At 34.6% G+C, this 23,998-nt stretch overlaps 1 protein-coding gene across 1 annotated transcript in view; it reads right to left on the bottom strand.

Moving 5' to 3' along the window:
- The window catches only part of UNC13C (unc-13 homolog C), a gene marked incomplete at both ends in the record, with an annotated part of 463,147 nt that overhangs the window by 112,456 nt on the left and 326,693 nt on the right, over positions 1-23,998 (bottom strand). The window contains 3 exons of the mRNA XM_084241221.1: positions 2,665-2,808; positions 4,187-4,283; positions 11,593-11,719. Coding sequence (XP_084097347.1) covers positions 2,665-2,808; positions 4,187-4,283; positions 11,593-11,719 — 368 coding nt within the window. The remainder of the gene's footprint in view (positions 1-2,664; positions 2,809-4,186; positions 4,284-11,592; positions 11,720-23,998) is intronic.

Genomic DNA, 23,998 nt, shown 5'->3' with positions numbered 1-23,998 from the left:
GAAACAAAAGAAAAAGTAAACAAATGGGACTGCAACAAACTAAAAAGCTTGTATGCAGTGAACATAACTATAATTAAACCAAAAAGACACCCTACTGAATGGGAGAAATATTTGCACATCATACACCTGACAAGGGGCTGATAGCCAAGATCTACTAAGAACTCATACAACTCAACAAATTACCCAATGAAAAAATGGGCAGAAGAGCTAAATAGATATTTCTCCAAAGAAGACATACAGATGCCAGCCAAGAGGCACCTGAAAAAATTCTTATCATAACTTATCAATGAAATGCAAATCAAAACCATGAGATACCACCTCACACCTCTGAGAATATCCCATATCAAAAGTCCAGGAACAATTGTCAGCAGGGGTGGAGAGAAAAAAGGAACCCTTGGACAGTAGGTGGGAGCCCATACTGGTGCAGCCCCTATGGGAAACATTTTGGACGTTTCTGAAAATAATAAAAAGAGATATGTCACATGCCTCAGCAATTCCACCCCTAGTTATCTGCCTAAGAAAGCCAAACCACTAATCAAAGGGATATATGCACTCCTATGTTCATTGGAGATCTATTTACGATAACCAAGTTATGGAAACAACCAAAGTGCCCAGGAACAGAGGAGTGGATCAAGAATATTTGGTAAATACACATACACACACACACACAATGGAAGATTACCCAATAAAAAAAAATGAACTCTTGCCATTTTCCACATCATTGATAGAACTGGAGGGGATTATGCTCAGTGAAATGAGTTAGAGGAGAAAGACAAACACTGAATGGTGTCACTGCCATGTGGAAAGTAGAGAAACAGAGAGCTCGAAAACACCAGCCCAAAAACAAACCCTAGAAATGTGTCTATAAAACTCAGACTACCAGAGTGGGCAGGGAGTTTGCAAAGGAAAATGGGCAGGAGGCACAGAGGACTATGATGGAAGACTGCAGGATCCATGGTGGTGGTTGTGGTAACAACACCTGGCGAGGTTGGATTTCATTTTTTTCTAAAACATATATGACATTATAAACCAGTGCTACCTTATTAAAAAATAAAGGAATAACAAGAAACATCAGGGATTTTCAAGTTAGAGGAAAGACCGGAACAAGTCATCGTGAGAAAACAGTCATCCACAGCCAAAGAACAGAGCCTCAGAAGAAACCAAACCTGCTGACACTATTTAGAATTTTACCTTCCAAAACAGACAATAAATTTCTGTTGCTTAAGTCATCAATCTGTGGTATTTTATTATGGCAGCCCTAGAAAATGGATGTATCTTCAGTATTACACAATTTGACTGAATTTGGCATTTCCTTATTATTGAACATTTATATATTTTGGCCTTTTCCAACTTCTCTGATGCTCTTATAAAATTTGACTTAATCATAGTTGTTTGCAGGCTTGTCCCTCCCATTATAAAATTTCTGAGGTCAAACATTGTGTTTTCATGACTACAACTCTCAAAGTGACTAGAAAATTGTGCAAGTGAGGCAACGAGTAAGCATCTGCTCAGTGAACAGCAGAGACTCAACCATCATCCAATCCATTGGACCAAACTTATTCTTAGGACAACCAGAAATAGGACTGTGCTCCATTATAGTATGCTTGTCAGGCTGCTGACCTGCAAAATGATCCCCAAATGTTTAGTGTTTCTTAGACTATTCAAGAGGTTAATTCTAAACTGCTCAATCTGGAAAACAAAACTCTTTAGTATCTAGATCCACCTCCACTCTTCCAATATTCCATACGGCTTCTTTTAGCAGATACTTTTGCCAACCGATGGTCTCTCCCTGCTCTTTACAGGTCAAGCTAACTTTACCTCTCTCTATGCATCTCCTGTTCCCATGGCTTAGGATAGGTTTTTAAGTTCACCTGTTAAGGATGAACAAGACTGTTTTACTTACTAAACCTCTATTTTCTTTGTCTCAACCTGTGTCTACCTCCCACTATGCTTGAGACCCGATTTTCTGTTCCCCTCTTCATGTCATATTCCAATTAGGTCATGTCTTGTAGTCCTGATTACTATATAGATTTTTTTTTTAAGATTTGAATGGCAGAAATTTCACCTTATGTTTTTACATTTCCCTTGAAATTTTTAGCAAAGTAGTAAGGGCTCTGTAACACTTCTTAGAATCTAAGAGGAGGAAGAGGTTTTACAATAATCTAAATCATCAAGATCCGTCAACTAAGAAAAATAATTCATAAAATTCAAGGGGACTACTCAGACTCACACTACAGTTATTTATTGACTTGAAATCAGCACTCAGTTTTCATGACCCAAAACTCAATTTACGTTTCCTTCTAATACATGGCCTGCTAAAAATATACTTAAAAATTAAATATGAAATGCCAAGGCTTGTTTTCAGCTAGAAAGTACATTTGAGAGGGAAATAATTTGGCCATGATAGTCTCCTCCATTACCAATTACTGAGTAATTAATATGAATAACAAATGGTGTTTTAAGATAATCCATATTTAAGGAACAGAAAAATTGTTAAAGAAGTCAGAATAGTAAACTAAAATAAGTCAATCGATTAGTGCTAAATTTTTAAATTAAATTGGGTTACTGGCATTAGAAAAACAAATAATATGAAACATTAGCATTTCCAGATTCTGTGAAGGAAAACAGTAAGTCCCAGCCAAGGGCTCATTCCATTTAACTTACCTTTGCAAATCTTCTCATTAGGTGAGATAATGCCTCAGGATTAGGGCATTCCAGTTTCTTAATAATCTCAAAGCTCTGATTAAGCTGGGCGAAGACATCAACCACAGAACAGGAGAATAGGGCATGATCAGATGTCTGCTGGAACTGAGGGAAGAAAAGAAGAAATTCATCCCAATGAACATGCTGGACAGACCATGGAATGTTTCTTCATTATTTCACACAAACAAGTGATTCTCCCGTATCATATTCCTCTATTTCCTGGTTAAAAAAAAAGTGTTTACCCTCATTAAATTAATGACCTCTACAGGAACATGTAGTACAACTAATCTCACGGGGCAGGCCGCTGTTAATTGTTTCTTTGCTGAGTAGAGGGGTTAACTTTTTCATATTTCTCATTCTCCACAGGCATTAGGATAGATCAGTAACTTGATTGTGGCTCAAGGCTTCTGAGTTTCTCCAGAGACATTGGAAGGGTGTGTGCATCTACTCCTAATCTAGGTACACCAGAAGGCTCTAGGATCACAGGGATTTTGGTATGAATTTACTGTGTTGTAGAATTAGACCAATTCAGGAGTTTAGAATTAAGTAAAAAGCTAATTGATTTATTTTGTTTGTTTTAAATAATTCTGTAGGGTTCTTACCAGTCTATCAAAAATGTATTATATACATATACTGATTTACAATGATGCATACCTGAAACCTATGTAATGTTGTAATGTTACTTCAATAAAGAATCTTAAAAAGTAAAATAGCATTCAATTTATTTAGTCATCAGATAATTAAAACAAAGCTTAATAACAAAAGACTAATCATTCCTATTTAGCATAAAGTGAGCAGTGTGAGTTGAGAATGCAGTCATTATAGAAAGCAGGGTGGCGATTCCTCAAAAAAAGTAAAAATAGCAATTCTATTCAATCTGATCCACTTATCACACAGATGTATATTTACACGACAAATATGAGAACACTAACTCAAAGAGTTAAGTGAGCTCCCATGTTCACTGCAGAGCTGTTTACAATAGCAGGAACTGGAAACAACCCAGGGCCTAATGATTAATGAATGGATAAAGATGTAGGAAAAATGCACAATGGAATACTATTAAGCTATAAAAAAGATGAAATCCTGCCATATGCAACATGAATGGACCTACAGGGAATTATGCTTAGTAAATTAAGCCTCACAGACAAAGGCAAATGCTATATGATTTCATTCCTATGTGGTATACAGAGAAAACAGATGAAAGTAATAAAAAACAAACTTTAGGAATATTAAGACCAATTAGTAGATTCCAGAAAGGAAGGGGGAAGATGGTGGGTAAAAAGGGAAAGAGGGGACAATTCTGTCCTTCTATGGCGAAGGACAGAATGGATGTTTAGTGGTGAATTCTAATGTAGAATGTTCATTCTCAATGATGAACACCTGAAGCTATGTAATATGATGCAATGTTAGTTCACTCAAAGAAAAATAAAAGCAGCATGAATGCCAGTTGACAGTAAGCAATACTAAAGTAATTTAAACTTACTCCATCTTTTTTGTCTCTTCCCAGTGCTCCATGAAGGAATTCCATCGACACATCTTCATTTTCATCTAGCCACTGTATGACAAAGGGTTCAAACCACCTAAAATTTTTAATAATGATACATAATATAAAATATGTCATTTGTACATGAACACTACTTTTTTCTTATTTGACAGTATTTCAGGACCAAAAATTTCTTTTCACTCCCTTTTTCCAGTTTTCTCAGATACCTTTAGCTTCACATCAAGGGAAAAAAATAGTAACAATACAAAACACAACACAACAAAACACAAACAAGCAGACAATTATAAACCAGAGATAGGGAGAGGGAGGGAGAAGCACAGGAGACTGGTGATGGTGCATGGTTGAATTGGTGGATGAAATTCTACGGGGACTACAACTGGGGTGTGTGTGTGGGGGTAAACATTGCTTAAAAATGAACAGTGAGGGCCTCCCTGGTGGCGCAAGGGGTTAAGCACCGCACTATGAAGCAATCCGCAGCCTCTGCAGTACGAGTTCAATCCCCGCTGCCAGGGAGCAACCCACATGTGCAGCAGACCTCTCCTGACTCGCCCGCTGCTCCCCTCAGCAGTGTATTTCAGTCAGTCTGCCTGTTCTGTTCCCCACTCTGTCTCTGGTGACTCCTCTCAGCCCCCTGCACCTCTGGCCTGTACCCCCCAACTCTTGTATATATAAATAAATAAATCTTTAAAAAAAAGAACAATGATGTAAAATATATATAAATTAATTTAAATATATATCTCCCTCTCACCTCCCTTGGATTCTTTCACAATGTTTTAAATATTCTTAGTTTCTACTTCCTATTCTCTTTACAATTCAAAATCCTATAAAATGTAGACCTTTTGTGCTGTGTATATCATACCATGGTCTACTTTACTGATTGTGAGCTTCCACCCAGTCTATTCTTTTGTAACTGGTTCTGGGTGATCACCTTTGACTTAATATGAACTACATTCTGCCTATTATTGGGTTTTATTAATGATCTAAGTTTCAAGTTCTTTTCTCCATACAGATGTGCAATTGCCCAGCACCATTTATTTACAATACCATCCATTCCCCCACTGCATTTAAGTGTCTTCATGACGCATTCAGGTAACAACATTATGTGTGGGCTTGCCTCTGGGCTATTTTGTGTTCACTCAGTCTGTCACCACATTCTTTTAATAATGTAATATTTAAATAAATTTTGATAATTGACCAAACACAAAAGTTCTCCAGCCTTTTCCTTTTCAAGATTGCCTTGGCTATTTTTAATTCTTTGCATATCTATATATATATATTTGTAATTTGCACAAAAATACCTGCTGGAATTTTTATGAGAGTGCATTGAATCTGTAAGTCAATGTGGGGAGAACTATCATTAGATAATTATTATCATGAACTATCATAATAATGCATCTTTTAAGAAACACTGTGTATTTTATTTAGTTCATCTTAAAGTTCTCAGAATTTTTATAATTGTCTGAATAGAAAGGCTTGCACATCTTTCATCACATTTGTTTCTCATGGTTTTAATGCTATGCTATTTAAATGGTATAATTTATATGTAATTTTCTAATTTTGGCTATTATATAAAATTCAGTGAACTTTCACATCAATTTACTGCATTCACTTTTTAAATTCAATTAGTTTTATTATAGCACTTTTTGAAATCTTTTGTATTTCTTGATGCATAATTATTTCATCTACAAATGCAATAGTATCATTATATGCTTTTATAATTATTATACTTTTCTCTCCTTTTTCCTGTTTTATTGCACAGCCTAGGACTTCTAGCAAAATTTAAATAAAAGTGGTTATATCAGCTCTCAAGCTCATTCTTGATCTCGGGGGAAGCTTTCAACATTTTATCATAAAGCATTTTTGATTATTTTTTTTTAAAGGGGAATCTTAAATGGAAACAAATTTGAGTAATAAAAGGGGGGAATCTTCTATTACATTAAAGTAGTTCCCTTCTATTCTGAATTTGCTGATTTTTTTTAGTTGATGTTGCATTTTTTTTTTTAATTTTTATTCTACGTTGTAGGGCTTTTTTCCTTTAACTGTAGTGAATTGCATTCTTTGCTTTCAAAATGTTTCACTAACTCATGCTGAAAATAAATACAACTTGTCATATTATACCAGTCTTTATAAAAACCACTGAATTCAAGTAGTTAAATTTTCATTTGAAGTTTTTATTTTTATTTTACTATACTCATGAGAGAACTTGGCCTGTAATTATTTTTAGTTGTCATATTTTCAATAGGTTATAGTAGTAAGAACTTATTAAAAAATAAACGGAGTAGGGCCTCCCCGGTGGCGCAGCGGTTGAGCGCTGAGCCTCTGCAGTGCCGGTTCAACCCCCAGCTGCTCCCCGGCCACTGGAGGAGGGTCCCGCATGGCGCACAGACCTCTCCTGCCGCCCGCTGCTCCCCTCAGCAGTGTACTTCAGTCCTTCTGCCTGCTCTGCTCCCCGTTCTGGCTCTGGTGAATTCTCTCACCCTCCCTCGCTTCTGACTATACCCAGTGCTTGTATAAATAAATAAATCTTTAAAAAATAATAAAATAAACGGAGTAGTCTTTCCTTCTCTTGAACAGCTTATATAAAATTGGTGATATTCTTCCTTACATAGTTGGAAAAATTCCACTTTTAGCATCTGGGCCTCCCTGGTGGCCTAGGGAGTAGGTCTCAGTGCTATCACACCACAACCTGAGTTCGATCCCTGGCCAAAAAGCTAACCCACATGGTGCAGCAGACCTTTCCTATCTCATCCGCTGCTCCCCTCAGCAGTGTATTTCAGTGGATCCACCGTTTCTGGCCCCCAACCTCTGACCTACACCCCAGTTCTTTAAATAAATAAATAAATACATAATAAATCTTAAAAACATAAAAATAGTTGTGGGTCATTCAGATTTTATATATTTTCTTGTTAAATTCTATTTTTAAAGGACATTCTATTTTTTAGGTGCATTTTAAACATTTTGTCTAGTTATCTAAATGCACTAGTGTAAATATTCACTTGTTATTAATATTTGTAAAATCTTTACTAAATTCCTTATAATAATTTGTGTTACGTCTTTTGTTTGTTTTTGACATTGCAAAAGCTTTTTTGATATTACTAGTTTTCTTAAAGACCAACTTCTGGCCGTAATTTCTCCTATTTTAACTTTTCTATTTTATCTATACCCCAGGCCATATTGATTTTCTTACTTTTCCTTTCTTTTGATTTATTTTGCTGTTTAAAAATTGCCTCTGACACTTATATTATTGATTTCATAACTTCCCTTCCCTATAGAATTAGAGCTAAATTTTTCTATTTCCTGTTTTAATTGTAATCTAGAAGATTCATTATGCTATATTTTATTATCACTTTAGTTTAAAATATTTTGTAATTTACACTGATTTCTTTTTAATATATATTTTTTCAAGGTAACATTGGTTTACAACATTGTATGTGATTCATCGATAAAGGATCATGGTCTTACCACATAGTACAAAGACACCCACAGTCCTGCACCATAGTCCACTGATGATTTCTTTTTTACTCGAGTTATTTAAATTGTTCAGCTTAATTTCTGCATGGTTATTTTCTAGTTACCTTCTTGGAGTTGACTTCTAGCTTCTATAGAGGCCTGAAAATATACTGGATATGTTTCAACATTTCAGAATTCATTAGACATGTTTTATGGTCTAGCAGATAACCCTTTTTGGTAAATGCACCATGTGCATCTGCTAGCAACGTTATTTTGTAATTATTGATTATAAATTGTATATAGATTGTGCGCGTGTTTGTATGAAGAATGTTTACGAAATATCGTGAAACCTAATTAGATATAGACATAGATGGGTAAATAGATATCTCTAAATATTATTCCTGTTGCTGAAACTTCTTACAATTTTTGTCTTCAGTTAGTTGCTGAAAGAACTAATTTACAAGTAGATTTGTAGATATGTTGAATTTTCAAAAATTTCTAAGTTTTAGCTTCATGTATTTTCCTGATGTAATATACATACAAATTTAGAACTGATACATCTTTTTATTGAATTGCTCATTTAATCATGATTTTTTTCTCAAAATATTTCTTAAAGTCTGTGCTGTTTAGTACTAGTATAGCTAAATATGCTTTCTTGTTTTACTGTTTTCACTTAACTTTTCTAGGCCCTTATGTTATTGATGAATAAATTTTAAGATATTTTTGGTTTTATCATTTTATCTAGTATAATATTTAAGTAGCCTCATATAGAAAAAGGAGAAAACTGATTTACATTTAATGATTATATTTAATTTTCTGATATATTTAATTTTATATATTTAATTATAAATCTATAACATTTTCCTCTAAGTTTTCTGCTAGTTTTTCCCTCCCTCCCTCCCTCCCTCCTCTCCTTCCTAATATTTATTTCTTTATGCACACAAGAGCTGGGGTATAGGCCAGAGGTGTGGGAGGTGAGCGGATTCACCAGATACAGAGTGGGGAACAGAACAGGCAGACTGACTTAAGTACACTGCTGAGGGGAGCAGCGGGTGAGTCAGGAGAGGTCTGCTGCGCCATGTGGGTTGCTCCCTGGCCAGGGATTGAACTCATGCTGCAGTGGCTGGTGACAGCTTCATAGGTTGTGTCATAACCCCTTGTACCACCAGGGAGGTCCTTATTTACCTTTGTTGATTTTAAATGTTATTTACTTTAATATTCTTCATTATTTTATTTATGCATAGCTTTGTATTAGGAACCTTAAGAGGTTGTATTATAAATCATCACACACACCTGTGATATATTAGACACTTTTAAAAATGAGTACTTTAAACTTTTCAAATAATTCAAGGACCTTATAGCTTGTTAATTGTCCTTATGACTCTTGTGTTCTTCATATAACTGTTATCTAGTATTTTATGTATATTTTATTCTATTGAAATTATTTTGAAGTTAGAAAAAGTAAACAAATTATGTATTTTAAAATATACTAATATTTTCTGTTTCTTCCTGCATTACTAATATATAGAATTTTATCTACAGTGGTCATTTTCTTTTATCTGAAGTATAGCTTATAGTATACTCTTGGTAATGGTCTACTGGAAATGGAATCATTCAGCTTTTCAGTTATGTAAATGGTTCTATTGCTTCATTTTTGAAGGATAGTTTTGATGGCTTTTAAAATTCTAAGTTCTTGTTTTCTTTCAGCACTTAAAAGATGTCATTACATTGTATTCTTGTTTCATTTATATTGAACAGTCACCAATAAGTAGTACTAAAGGTTAAATGTCATCCCTTCCTTGACTAAAATACATTTTAAGATTTTCTCCTTTTTCTATGATGTGTCTAATTGTATTTTTCCTGGCATTTATTCAGCTTAGGATTTATAGAAATTCTTCAACTATGGCCACATGTTTTTCATCAGTTTACAAAATTCATACCTAGTATCTTTTCATGGCCATAGACACTAGTATCTTTTAAAATTTTGTTCTGTACTATTCTTTCTTTCATTGATGCAATTGTTTGTAATTGGACCTTTATACTTGTACCATATATCCCTTATTTTATTTTATTTCCCCATCCCATTTTTTCCTCTCTCTGTTTCTATATGGATATTTTCTCAAGCCAATATTCCAATAATTTGAATTCTTCCGATATGAATAATATGCTACTAAACCCATCTGTTACACTCCTAATTTTATTGTATAGATTCCATTTTCTGTGAATTCTCTCATATTTTAAGGTAAACATCAAAGTCCCTATCTAATAAGATTTTTCTTTGTTGGATTCTAATCATTTGGTACTGTTGCCTAGTAGTAGAGGTTTTTTTGTTTGTTTGTTTTTGTTTTTCTGTTGCTGCATAGTATTATACATTGTCCATGAACATTTGATTGGTCATTTCCTCCAAAGAGGATCTAAATTTCTCCTGGCAGACTGAATTCAGAGATAATCATATCTAGGCGAGCTGGGTTTTAGGTTGGGTTATTTCCAGTTTTCCCTTATTCTATGATTGAGCCCTTCAGGGATCTCACGTGAAAACCTGGGGTATTTATAGTGCTCTTCTTTCTTAATAATCATTGTCCTCTGTCTTTTTTTCTCACCAGTGTTGTGAGATTCCTGAAGTCTTTGCTTAGTTTTTAATGTCTTCATGCTCTCTACTAGCTTTTTTCCTGCCTCAATCTCCACACATAGCAGATCAGGAAATACCTTAAGGAAAAACTTCACGCAGATTGTGCTCATGTCTCTGCAGTTCCCTTTTCTCTAGGCTCTTGGTTCCACAAGTTCCAGCATCCTTTGTAGCCCTGAACACCGATCTAGTATCTACAGGTCAGGGGAATCGCTATGTGTTCTAGGCTACTGCTCTCCATGTGGTCACCATGACCATGTTGCAAATCGGTAAATGCAAAGAGGTTAGAAGGTTGGGGAAGCAACTGCAGCAAATAAGGTTTCATCTCCATGTATTTTTCTTTTCCCAGGGATCTTAGTTTCTCAAATTCTGATTGCCTTGTTTGTTCTCTGATGCTGTTTAATTTTACTCAAATAGTTTTTGTAATTGGTCTTCAGTGGCTATGTTAGTCTGATTTTAATTTGTCTATACAGAACCAGAAACATAAGTCTCTGGCAGTATTTCCCTTTTTAACTTCTCTTTTCCCAATCAATGGCACTACCAACTGCTCAGATTCATTATGGTTAATTCTTCCCTTTTTCCTTTATCCTTATATTTAGTTGAAAATTTCTATGTTCAAAATTTCCTTCTCACACATCTTCATTCTTTACATTCTCACTACAGCATTATTATAATAGCCTTTTAATTTGTTCCTGTGTCCCATTCTATCCAATGAACTTCAATTAGAAGTTAGTTGTATTAAAGGGTTCAATTAGTTGTATTAAAGGGCTCTCCTAAAATCATTATACTACTCACTGCCTTCAAACTCTCTTCCCTGTCTGTTTCAATGCCCACAATGTCTAATGAATGCAATACAAGCTTCACAGCATTTCTTTGTAATAAACTAGTTCAAAACCATTTTTACCATATTACCTTTTACTCATTTTTAAGTTTACTTATTTCACGTTTTAATTATTTTTAAATTTCAATTAAAGGAAAATCTGATTGTGTAAATCAATATACAAGCACTCTCACATTCCCAACAAAAATCTGAGTATGAGAACTTTCACAAGAAAGAGCCACATTGTGTATGTCCTATCATTTCTTTCTCTCTGAGTTGATTATCAATTAAGGCATTTTTGAAAGATACAACACAAATCAATTAAATATGGTTCCCAAAGACATGTAAATCACTTAATATATATTTTATATTAGAAATGTATGCATTCAAACAAAGACTATGTGAAGAGATTTTAAGGCTGCATAATCAGGTGTAATTTTATAGGATTATGAATTGAGAACAAACTTGGGAGTGAAAATCACTACTTACAATGAATATTCAGGAACTGCATCCTTGAAGGCAGGAAGTTCTCGCACATATTCATTATAAAACCATTTCACTTTGAAATGCAAATTCATATAATCGGTGCTCTTGCATAACCGCTGCTTTTCATGTTCTATAACAGATAAAATCAAACATTTAATAAAGTTTGGTTTGCCAACAAAGCTGCTATATTCCAATCTACTTTTATTAATAATGCTAGTGTATTTGAGGTAAAGGCAAAAGAAATTGCTATAGACAGACCTGAAGTTTTACAAAAAGCAAGATCATTCCTGATCATTACACAGAGGAGCTGAATTAGAATGTAAAATAACATGAATGTTCTAATGTGCCTGTCTAAACAAGTGAGAATTCTAACACAATTAATAAAATTTGACTACTTATCAGTAAGTGTTCATATTTTCATAATTTTTAGCCTGATACAAAGTGCCAGAAAGAATTCAAACTATACCTGATTGATTAAATAAGAATCAAAGTAAGGGACTTTATCCCTGGTTAACATTGGCAATGAGAATGACTAGATTATATTTCTAGCCTGATTTTAACCCTTACAGATAGTTGAAAAGGAGAGGAATACATCTAACTTCTGAGCCAAGTGAGTTCTTCTTTACCTTTCAACTTCAACTAAAATATTTTGCATTCTCAGTCTTTTTGACATTTATTTAGCAGAATTTCTAAAATGTGGCACTTTTCTCTCTTGTTCAAAAAGCTTATCTTAAAACTTTTATTCTTATCCAGGTACATAGTACTGGGAAATAGAGACAAATAATGTTGTAGCTAAATATGTTTTTTCCTGCTCCCTACTCCCCCAACATTAGTATATTGGCCAATTTTGACGGCAAATACAGTCAACTAAACGTGAAATATCCCTAGCTATATTCTGGTTAAAAGTACCCTCTCAGATGTTTTGGTTGACGTGTGTGAGTCTTCCTTAAGCTAAGGGTTTGAGTCACAATAGAGTCAACTATACTTTATATTCCAGACTGAAAATAATAAATGAAGGTATTGGATTGTTATAAACAATTTGAGGGCATCCCTGCTTTCCAAAACTGAACTATAGAGGAACTTAAATCCCAGTGATAAACACAAGAGGAAATACAACCCCAAATTAACATTTTCAATTATCTAAACAATGATTGAATCAAAAGAATTTATAGAACCAAGGGAAATAGGCAACAATAGTGAGCGAGGATACACAATGCACACAGAAAAATGAGGAATAAATAGACTTCTAGAGCAAACTCCCAAACAGAATTATGAACTAGTGATATTTTGCTTCAGCTCTGTCAAATTCATTTCACTTTTTCCCTTTCAATATCAGATGTCCACACATCCTTCTCCCTTCATATATTATTTCCTCCTTGAGAAGAAACACTTATTTCATAAGCTTATAGGTAGGAATTTAATATAATACTACCCTGAAAACCAGATAAAGGCAGACCCTTGCCCTGGGACCCACACATTTAGTAAATTCTACTAATCACAGACACAAACTCGAAACACTAAATACCTTGTGGGATCCTCCGTCACTTGGGATCTCACACTTGGAGATGGCAAAGAGCAAACCAGGATGCTCAACATTTGCTCCTCTGCCACACACCACCTGCTCTAATGGTGAGCACTTTCTAAACCACAGAAACACCTTGGACTAATTTTTGTTCTATATTCAAGAATGAAAAGTAACTTTATTCAAAGGCTACCTAGGTTTGCAAATTGCCATTGCTAACAATAAAAATAGTGCTTTGGAGTATGGGAAGGAATTTGAGATATGGAAGCATTTAGATAAGAAAAGGCGTACTAATTAAGATCCTCAAAAGGATCTTTGGATGGCATAAATGCAATAGATTATTGCCTAACACATATTTTCAAGTATTGATACCACCTGTTCTTTCTCTGGTTATGATGCATGCTTTTGAAGGCACTCATAAATCAACGCAGTACACAAAAAATATGCACATAATTGGGAAGTATTCTGAATACTGAATGATTCATATTCCTCTCAAAGTTTGTATATATGTGGTTCTTCATATAATATACATGAATCCTGATGTTATTTGCCAACAAGGTGGTTATTGAATGCTAGAACTATCCATAGTTTTTTTTAAATTTAGATCTGAGATTTAAATAATTGAATTTTAGTTTTATTCAAATTATATAACTATTTAAAATAATGATTTGCATTTTGTTCTTATTTTAAAAAATATTTTAAATGCTGTAGAACAAAACAGCTTTCTAAAAACTAAATAGGAACTATTATCTGAAAACAAAAAAATTTATATTATTTCCATAATAAATATCTTCTTATAAAATGTGTTAAAATCTCTATTTTGAATGAAAATTCATACATTGTACAAAGATGAAAAATGATGTAATTATATAAAATAAAATATTAAAAAAATCTCTATTTTGAATATAATAACATTTAATTTTAGTCATCTAAATATTAAGAATGTATGTAAACTTAGATTGGACTTAAAAAGTTAGTAGGTCTCAGGGAAAGAAACTGAAAGAAAATAGAAAAGGCTCAAAGAGAAGTTACGCTGAAAATTTTTTAGAAAGCAGACATTATGTAACTCAACAAAGGTTATATTATTTGGCACCACTGTAAAGATAACACTAAATAGGGCATTTTAAGTTGAACACTAAATATTTGAAAATGTTTTATAATAGTAGTATAATCAATTTTACTGAAGTAGAAATATAAAACCTATGAAAAATGTAAGTTATTTATATCTTTACATATCCAAACATTGATGGTCCATGAAGAACACCCAACTATACACACTGATTAAATTGTGTTATCTATATTTTTCCAAGTTCTACCATATTTAAAAACGAAAAGCAAAAGCCAGCTGTGAGAAGCATCCTGATCTGTTTTCCACTCAATTTATGTGCCTAACACATTTAAACTTCACTTCTACACAACGGCAAAATTCTTTCCTTCCTTCTTATTTGGGCACTTGGTTCAGAACTTTCAGAGCTCCCCAAATCCATCCTCTTGGGATCTGCAATTCCCTTTATTCATACATCCCCCTCATTCTTTTTTTTTCTTTTTAAATTTTTAAAATTTTAAATATTTTTTACATCATTTTTCATTGTTGCACAATGTATGCATTTTCATCCTGGTTATAGTCCCCATACAATTCCCACCACTCCTTGTTTTGATCCTACTTCCTCCTCTTCCCCCTGTAGTGTGTCTCCGGTTTATAGTTGCGTGATGATTTTGATTTTAACTTCATTATAATTAGTCTTTTTCCTGGTCCCTTATTTAGGTTTTCTAAATTTCTGCTATGAGTGACTGGTCCAACCACTATGGAGAGCTGTGTGGAGATTCCTCAACCTGCTAAAGATGGAGCTTCCATATGATCCAGCAATTCCACTCCCAGGTATTTACCCAAAGGACACAGAAACATTAATCCCCCTCATTCTTAACTGTTCCTACATTTCCAGGAAATAATTCTATATGTCTTGATTTTCTAAAGCCACACATTAGCCAGTACACCCCCTCTTTTTCCTGCTCTCTCAAGGGTGCATATGGGAAAAGCGATAGGAACAATGATCTCTTTAAAAATGAAGTCTAGTTAAGCTCTAGTGTAGGACAATTCATTTTATTTTTAAGGAATCTACCTGATATGACAAACTACCAGTGTTTTACTGGTCACTCTGTTGAAGAAAAACAAACACAAAATCTTAGAATTATACTAATAATTCCTCCTTACAGAATTACTTCCGAGCCATTAGTATTTAGTTTTTATCCCTTTAAGTCACATATCTCTCATGAACTATCAACTAATAATTTAGTGCTCTCTGTGGATGGAAAAAGGAATACTGTCTATTTTTACATTTTCCCAATTCAACAAAAGAATAATTGGCATCTTTACATGCATTGTGTACTTCAGCAGATATAGCAAGAAGTTTTCAGTTTATTAATTAATGACATAGATTTGATCTTGAGGAAAAAGAAAATGAAAAAGGAAAGGCTATTTTTTTTGTGTGAAATAAGGTTCCCCTATGATATCTATCTTAAATAATAAATATTAAATATTATTTAATCTTTTTTAGCTGTTACTTGTAACCATCATGAACCTCAAAAACAGTGCTTGTGGCAGGTTTAACTAATTGGTTACCAAATCATGTTCTTTTCTTCCCAGGTACATAACCAGGCTACATTTCCCAGTTTTCCTTACAATAGGTGTGACCTATGTCTGAATTTTGTTCCAAAGTAACATACACCATTTCCAGTCTTGCCTTAAAACACTTCTGAAATCCCCTCTGTTCTATATGCCCTCACATGCTGGCTAGATGCAGGAGATGTGGCAAGGATTCCAAGACTTTAGTGGATTACACAGTCAACAGCAGGAGGAAGTTTGGATCCTTGAGTCACTCTCAAGGACAGCTGCCCCAACCAGAAATATCTACTCTTGCTTATATAACTAAGAAACAAACAAACTAGTACCATGTTAAATTATTTGTTACAGGATTAGGCTACACAGGGTTATATACTATTGCATTATATGACAAATGTTCAAAGATTGACACCCATTTGTTACTATATATTTTTCATAATCCTAGACCCAAAAATAAGACTACTAAATAATCATACCAAACAGATATGTTCTGTTGCTCATACTGGAAGAAAACTGTATGTGTGTATATACACACACACACAGACATCTATCTATCTAGGTAAGTATATACATATGTTTTTGTACATTACATAAGTATGTGATACATATTCATACATACATATACACCCATGACAACATATCATCACCTTGTTCACTAATTAGAAAAAAAATTCAGACCAATTTTAAACAAAACAATATGATTCAAGACCTGCTTTCATTCTATGTTGTTTCACTAGAGTTACACATAGCAACATATATGTATACATAAATGCAGTTATATAGTTCCAGGCTACCACCTTGCTTTGTGCACCTGTATCAGTATAAGTACCTCTAACAGACACTAACATGAACTGACCCACCATCACAGAGAAAATCAGTTAGCCAAACTTGAAATTCATGTCAAGATAATAGTGTATAGGCTCTGAAGGCAGAATAATCACAGAAGTAAAGTGCATATGCTTTGTGGATAGACTAATATGACTTTCTAACCTTCCCGTCAGCTTAGTTTCATACTTGTGTGCTTTCAACTATTGTGGTGGTTATTCTTGCGACTTAAATGATTTTATGAGAGGTGAACTGTTATTGTTCTAAAACCCATCTGCCCATTGTTTTCATGTCTTCATACATTCCTCCCATAATATGCAGTCACCTATTATAGGAACATTTTTCAAATAAACTATAATTATATCCTATCTGCTGCCTACCAAATACCAATGTAGGAAATTATAATATCAAATGCAAAAATATACTTTGAATTATCATTATTTCCACTTGAATTATCTTCTGCTTAGTGGTAGGTTATGTTGACAAAATTGCATTTGTCTCATACAATATGAATGACTCTCAGAGTTTATTTAGCCATCAATCTTCCTACATTTTAAATTTTGGCAACAAATATTCAACTAGTTCATTACATTTGCAAAATAAAACATTTAATTAGTTTTCCAAACTGCAGTATAATAATTTTCTATGAAATTTGATCTATGAATTTGAATGAGAAACATGAATATTTTACTACCAGAATCAAAAAGCATCATTAAAATTGTACAAGCAAAAGGATGGCAATTTAGAAGACTGTGTCTATTTTCCTTTAGATAGTGTTTACCAGTATTTACATGGAAAGAATGTATTTTCTCCTGAAAGTTACTTTTTAAGGCATGAGGTTTTATATAAATTAATGTACAATTACATGTTGGTTTGGTTTAGAAGGTTGGTGTGGTATATATTCTACACATTCTCATGCCAAAAACAACTTTTCTATCATCAGTAATCACAGTGTCATTGTTCCTTAATTTTGACATCATTTTATTGAATAAATACTCGGAATACCCTAAAATTGATAGTATACCATTTTTCCAGGACTATCTTAACTTTCCCTCTGAGCGTTTGATAGCCTGATCTCTCTAGGAGGTGGTATTATAAAAATTCAGGAAGGAATATAAAAGATACATTCGGGACCCAGTGAATATGATGCCTTACTAGATTTTGTGTGCTCACAATCCCAAAATCTTACCTAGAGATTGGTCTTAAATATTCATCATATGCATATATATGTGTAGAGACATACATATAAAAACATCTATCAAGATAACTATAAATTCATATCAACAAATATATGTGCATCATGGAATCTCTTTTATACAGTGAGAATGCTAAGTCATGTAACTAAAAATAAAAGAGAGAAAACATTATTTTCTATTTGAAAGAAACTCTATAAAGGTCTTCTAATACCAGCATATTCTTTTTTTTTTTTAAAGATTTATTTATTTATTTATACAAGCACTGGGTACAGTCAGAAGCGCGGGAGGGTGAGAGAATTCACCAGAGCCAGAGGAGCACAACAGGCAGAAGAACCTAAGTACACTGCTGAGGGGAGCAGTGGACGGCAGTAGAGGTCTGCGTGCCATGCAGGACCCTCCTCCGGTGGCCGAGGAGCAGCTGGGGATAGAACCGGCACTGCGGAGGCTTTGGGCAGCTTCGCTCAACCGCCACCAGAGAGGCCCATATCAGCATATTCTTAAAGGACAGAAATCATCTAATATTCTAACTGCCAAAGTAAGCCATGGTATTAACAAAGTTTAAACATTAGAATAATAAAATGAAAATGAAAAAATGACTATATATTTTAGGAAAAATCATTTGGATCGATGTGAAGCTTCCAGAGAGGGAAAAAAAGGTAAACAAGAGAAAAGATTAAGCCACAATTATAAGTAATCAAATTTCATAATAATGACTTAATGAATTAAAGAACTAAGTAAAAAAAACCCTACTTTTTGTAAGATTAGAAAAAAGATACAGAATTTTTTTATAACACATTTCTCAAAACTAAGCTTTACTAAAACAAAACCACAAAAAATACCAAAGAAAATTAATAAAATATTGCCTTACTCTATGACCACTGGAAGTGAAGTCAGAAGTAGCCTTACCCTAGAGCAGTATAGGTGGCTATCTATTCATAATGATAATCTCTCAGTAGAATCCCACATTGAATCCAGGCTCCCTGTGTTCATTAAGTCAGGGATAATATGGAATTTGACATATTTCATTGGTACACTCTTTAATATATCTTAGAATTGTGGTGTAGATCTATAATCCACAAAGCTATCAGGTGTTTAGTGTCAGCAATCACTCCATGATATGACTTGGAAGAAAGTTGCATGACTTGTCTTTGACAAAAGTCTTGGAAAATCAGAATGCAGTAGAAAAGCATAACAACATAAGCTAATGAAAGGAAACTAAAGATGGATAGTTACTAGAAAGGGAAAAACAAGATGAAATAGGAATGTTTGAAGAGACAGAAATAGCAAACAGGATGAAACATGATGGTAAAATTTAGATTTTCAAATAAGTTATTGGCATTGAGAGGTTATGAAATAGTATACAAAAAATAAGTAAAGTGAGCTTCACTTATTTTGCATTTTTACCCTCTTCCTAGCAACAGATGGGGTTGCAAGCATTTCTATGACATTTATAAATGGGACTGAACTATGGATTTCATTTATTTTTGCAACATATATTTACTGGTAATCTATGAACCAGGTACCATTACATATATGGAGAATACAACAAAGAAGAAAACAGAGTCTCTGTCATCTTGGAGTTTATAATACAGCATGGAAAGGCAGATAATTTAACCATACAATATAATATGAAGTAGTAATAATGCACAGTAAGAGAGATGAGTTGCGGATACCTTTCTCATAGGGTATTCAGGGAAAGTCTTTAAAGAGGTGACAGAAACAAAAAACAGTGAAAAAAATGAGAGCAAATGACATAGCCATGTCATGGAAGAGCATCTGAGGTAGGAAACACAATAGGTAAAGTGGCTCTTAAGCAAAGAGTACTCTTTTTTTTTTATAACGAAATTTTATAATTTATTTCTTTTTTTTAGGTTTTATTTTATTTTATTTTAAATAATAAATTTTATTTTTATATTCCCCATACAATTGCAGCCCCCCCCCATTATGACGCCAATCCCTCCCCTCCTGCCCCCGCCCCCCTAAAAGTGTCTCTGGTTCATAGTTTTTTGTTGATTTTGATTTTCACTTTCTTACAGTTATTCATTTTCCTGGTCCCTTATTTAAGTTTTCTAGATTCCTGCTATGAGTGAGACCATCTGGTATTTTTCTTTTTCCTTCTGGCTTATTTCGCTGAGCATGATCCCTTCCAGCGCCATCCATGTTGCTGCAAATTGCATGTGTTTATCTTTTCTGAATGCTGAGTAATATTCCATGGTATATATGTACCACATCTTCTTGATCCAGTCAACTATTTTGGGGCATTTGGGTTGTTTCCAAAGCGTAGCTATTGTAAACAATCCAAAAGATCAATGAAACCAAGAGCTGGTTCTTTGAAAAAATCAATAAAATAGACAAACCCCTAGCCAGGCTCACAAAGGAAAAAAGGGAGAAAGCACAAATAAACAGGATCATCAATGAAAGAGGAGAAATCACAACGGACACAGCAGAAATCAAAAGAATAATCAGTAACTACTATGAACAGTTATATGGAAACAAGTTCGACAATCTAGAGGAGATGGACAAATTCCTACAACTCTACAATCACCCAAAGCTAGATAAAGAAGAAACAGAACACCTAAACAGACCAATTACAAGCAGCGAAATTGAAATGGTAATCAAAAACCTCCCCAAAAACAAAAGCCCAGGACCTGATGGATTTACAAATGAATTCTACCAAACATTCAGAGACGAATTAGTGCCTATCCTTCACAAACTCTTCCAAAAAATTGAGAAGGAAGGGACAATACCAAACACGTTCTATGAAGCCAACATTACACTAATACCAAAACCGAACAAGGACAACACAAAAAAGGAAAACTACAGGCCAATCTCCCTAATGAACACTGATGCAAAAATCCTCAATAAAATTTTAGCTATCAGAATCCAACAATGTATCCATAAGATAATTCACCATGACCAAGTAGGATTCATTCCAGGGACACAAGGATGGTTTAACATCCGAAAATCAATCAACGTTATCCAACACATCAACAAAAAGAAATATAAAAACCATATGATAATATCAATAGATGCTGAGAAAGCTTTCGACAAGGTGCAACACCCATTCATGATAAAAGCCCTTGAAATTCTTGGAATACAAGGAACATACCTCAACATCATAAAGGCCATCTATGACAAGCCAACAGCCAGTATCATTCTCAATGGTGAAAAGCTGAAAGCAATTCCATTAAGATCTGGAACAAGACAAGGATGTCCACTCTCACCACTGCTTTTCAATATAATACTGGAAGTCCTAGCAAAGAGTATTCTTGAAAAGTTCAAAGAGATGGAAGGAAGCAGTGAATGAATACAAGAGCTGATTTCAGAGAGAAGCCAGGAGAAGTTCAGAGAACTTTATAGCCCACGAGAAGGAACTGTCTCCATAAGAGTTATGGTATACTGACTTAAAATTTTGGTCTATAATACATTTTTAAAACATCACTTTGGTCACTTTCTGGAGAAGAGATTATAGGGTCCAAAAATGTTAGAGAATGCAGGAGGTTTCTGTAATATAACAAGCATTGGGTTAGGCAACTTGGACTTCGAGGTTAACAGCAGTAATGGTAGAAGTGATGCGCCATGGGGTCCACAAGTGGTTCTTTACATTTCTGTTTCATAACCTTGCCCCTCACCTCCTTTCTTCATAGATAAGCTAAGAAGAATTTCCTTGCTTTGCTCCTGGGGAAAATAATCTGAAAGCTAACTCATACTAACATTGCATCCATAGGTTTCCTTGGCTTGGGACAAAACTGGAATTCCTCCTGGACATGAGGACAGGCGACAAGAGATGGGACATTAAAGAAGTTCCTATTTCAGTAAATAAGAAGTGAGTGGAGTAAATAAGAAATGAGTAGAGTGAATAACCAGGAGGTTGTGGTTCCAGGTGGAAGGCTGCCTTGCAAACCACAGCACCGCCATCTAGCCGGTGGCCTTGCAGAAGAGAAAGAACAGAGGTCTGTAGGCACACACTGTTGAGTGAGGTTGAGATGCCTGCAGAGAGACTGGGGAGCTCCCAGTGGGCCTGATCTCCAGTGAAGGGGACAGGGAAAGTATACTATGCTGTGTTCCCCTCCTGCACCCCTTTACACTGGTATTGACTTTGGGAGCTCACTGACAGCACACAGCCTAAAGAGACTTCTGTCTGGAACTCCAAAGAGGTAGGCTATCAGCAGTGTCGCAGGCCTGAACCAGCCCCTTCCCACAATTCCCACCAGCATCTGGACCCCTCCAGATCTTTCCTTCACACTCTGACTCAACAGTTGAAAGATCAGATGTGTAGATTTATGGAAGACTGAAAAGGACAAACATTTAAAAACATTCAAAACTGGGAAAAGAGGAGAAAAATAGTCAATGCCACCACCTACTAGGAAACTAGCACAGCAAAATGTTATGCTACTGCTACAGTCACTTGAATTGAATGGGGAATTGAATGCAGCATAAGGGGAGATGGAAAAATACAAAACATGGTACCTTGATATCTCAGGGAATATGTTATCATGAAGAAAGAACAACCTTCCAGGAAATAACCACAAAGACATAGACGAGACAGAGTTCAAATGACATAAGCTTCAGTGATGTCTTCACAGATGTCTCCAAAAGCAGAGAAAACAGACTATAAGCAATTGGGACTATATCAAACAAAAAAGTTTCTGCATAGGAAAAGGAACTGTAACAAAGACTTCAGAAAGACATCCTACTGAGTGGGAGAAAATATTCATCCACCATACTTCTGACAAGGGACTGATATCCAAGATCTACAAAGAACTCATACAACTCCACAAATCACCCATTAAAAAAATAAACATAAGAACTAAATAGGCTATTCTCAAAAGAAGTGATACAGATGACCAACAGGCACATGAAAAAGTATTCATCACTTATCAGGGAAATGCAAATCAAAACAAAAATGAGGTAAGTCCTCACACGTATGAGAATGGCCCTCATCAAAAAGACCAAAACAACAAGTTCTAGAGAGGATGTGGAGAAAAAGGAAACTTCCCACATGGTTGGTGGGAATGTAGACTAGTGCAGCACTTATGGAAAATGTGGAGGATTCACAAAATATTAAAAATAGATATATTATTTGACCTTGAAATTCTACTAAGTATCACTCAAAGAATGCAAAAATACCATTAATTCAATAGGACATATGCACGTATATGTTCATTGCAGGACTGCTGGCAAGAGCCAAGTTAGGGCAACAATCTAAATGCCCTGGGGCAGATGAGTACATTAAGAAGATTTGGTATATTCACACAATATAATACTACTCAACTATAAAAAATAAAGATGATGAACTCTTGCCTGTGGTGACTACATGAATGGAATTGGAGGGGATAATGCTAAGTGAAATGTTAGAAGGAGATGGGGGGCACAGTGGACTATGAGGAAGAACTATGGGTGCTTTGGTGGTGGGTGTAGTGGGTAGCATATGAACTATATATTGTGTTACAAACCAATGTTACCTTAATAAAAATTATAGGGCCTCCCTGGTGGCGCAGAGGTTGAGCGCTGGGTTGCGAAGCTGGTCGCAGCCTCTGCAGCACCAGTTTGATTCCCGGCCACCCGGCAGACCTCTCCTGCCGCCTGCTGCTCCCCTCAGCAGTGTACTTCGGTCCTTCTGCCTGCTCTGCTCCCCGCTCTGGCTCTGGTGAATTCTCTCACCCTCCTGTCCTTCTGACTGTACCCAGTGCTTATATAAATAAATAATCTTAAAAAATGTTTAAAATAAAAAAAATACAAATTATAAAGAAGTGAAATAATGAAAAAACTTCATCTGCCTGTTAAAATAGTTTTAGAAATCATTGACTTAGATTGCATGGTATTTCCCACTAAGAAAAAAGAATTACAAATAAAATTAAAAAAAGAATGTCCTCCTATAAAACACAAGAAATTACTTCTATGCATTTCTCAGAAGTTTATAACATTATTGCATAATTTGCTTTTAGTTTTTTTAAAGACTCAAATCTTTATGGATTTCACTTTTTATAGTTTCCTGTATAATTTTCTCATTATTTAAGTGTAACCTGTACTTGAGATTCTTTTTTAGAATAAAATCGATTTCTATCAATTATTTACAACATACAAAATTAAAAAGTACTTTATCTTTTTTAGCAGATTTCAACTGAGTTATTTTTTCCATAGCTTCCTGAGGTTCTATCATCTCTGTTACTTAACAAAGAAGAGTACTAATTGAAAAATCATGAACACAGCTAACAAAAAAAAAAAAAAGTTTGCCTCAATTTG

This window comes from Talpa europaea (assembly GCF_964194135.1).
Source record: "Talpa europaea genome assembly, chromosome: 8".
NCBI lineage: Eukaryota > Metazoa > Chordata > Mammalia > Eulipotyphla > Talpidae > Talpa > Talpa europaea.
The sequence above is the reverse complement of the archived record's forward strand: the minus strand, read 5'-3'. Positions and strand labels throughout refer to the sequence as shown.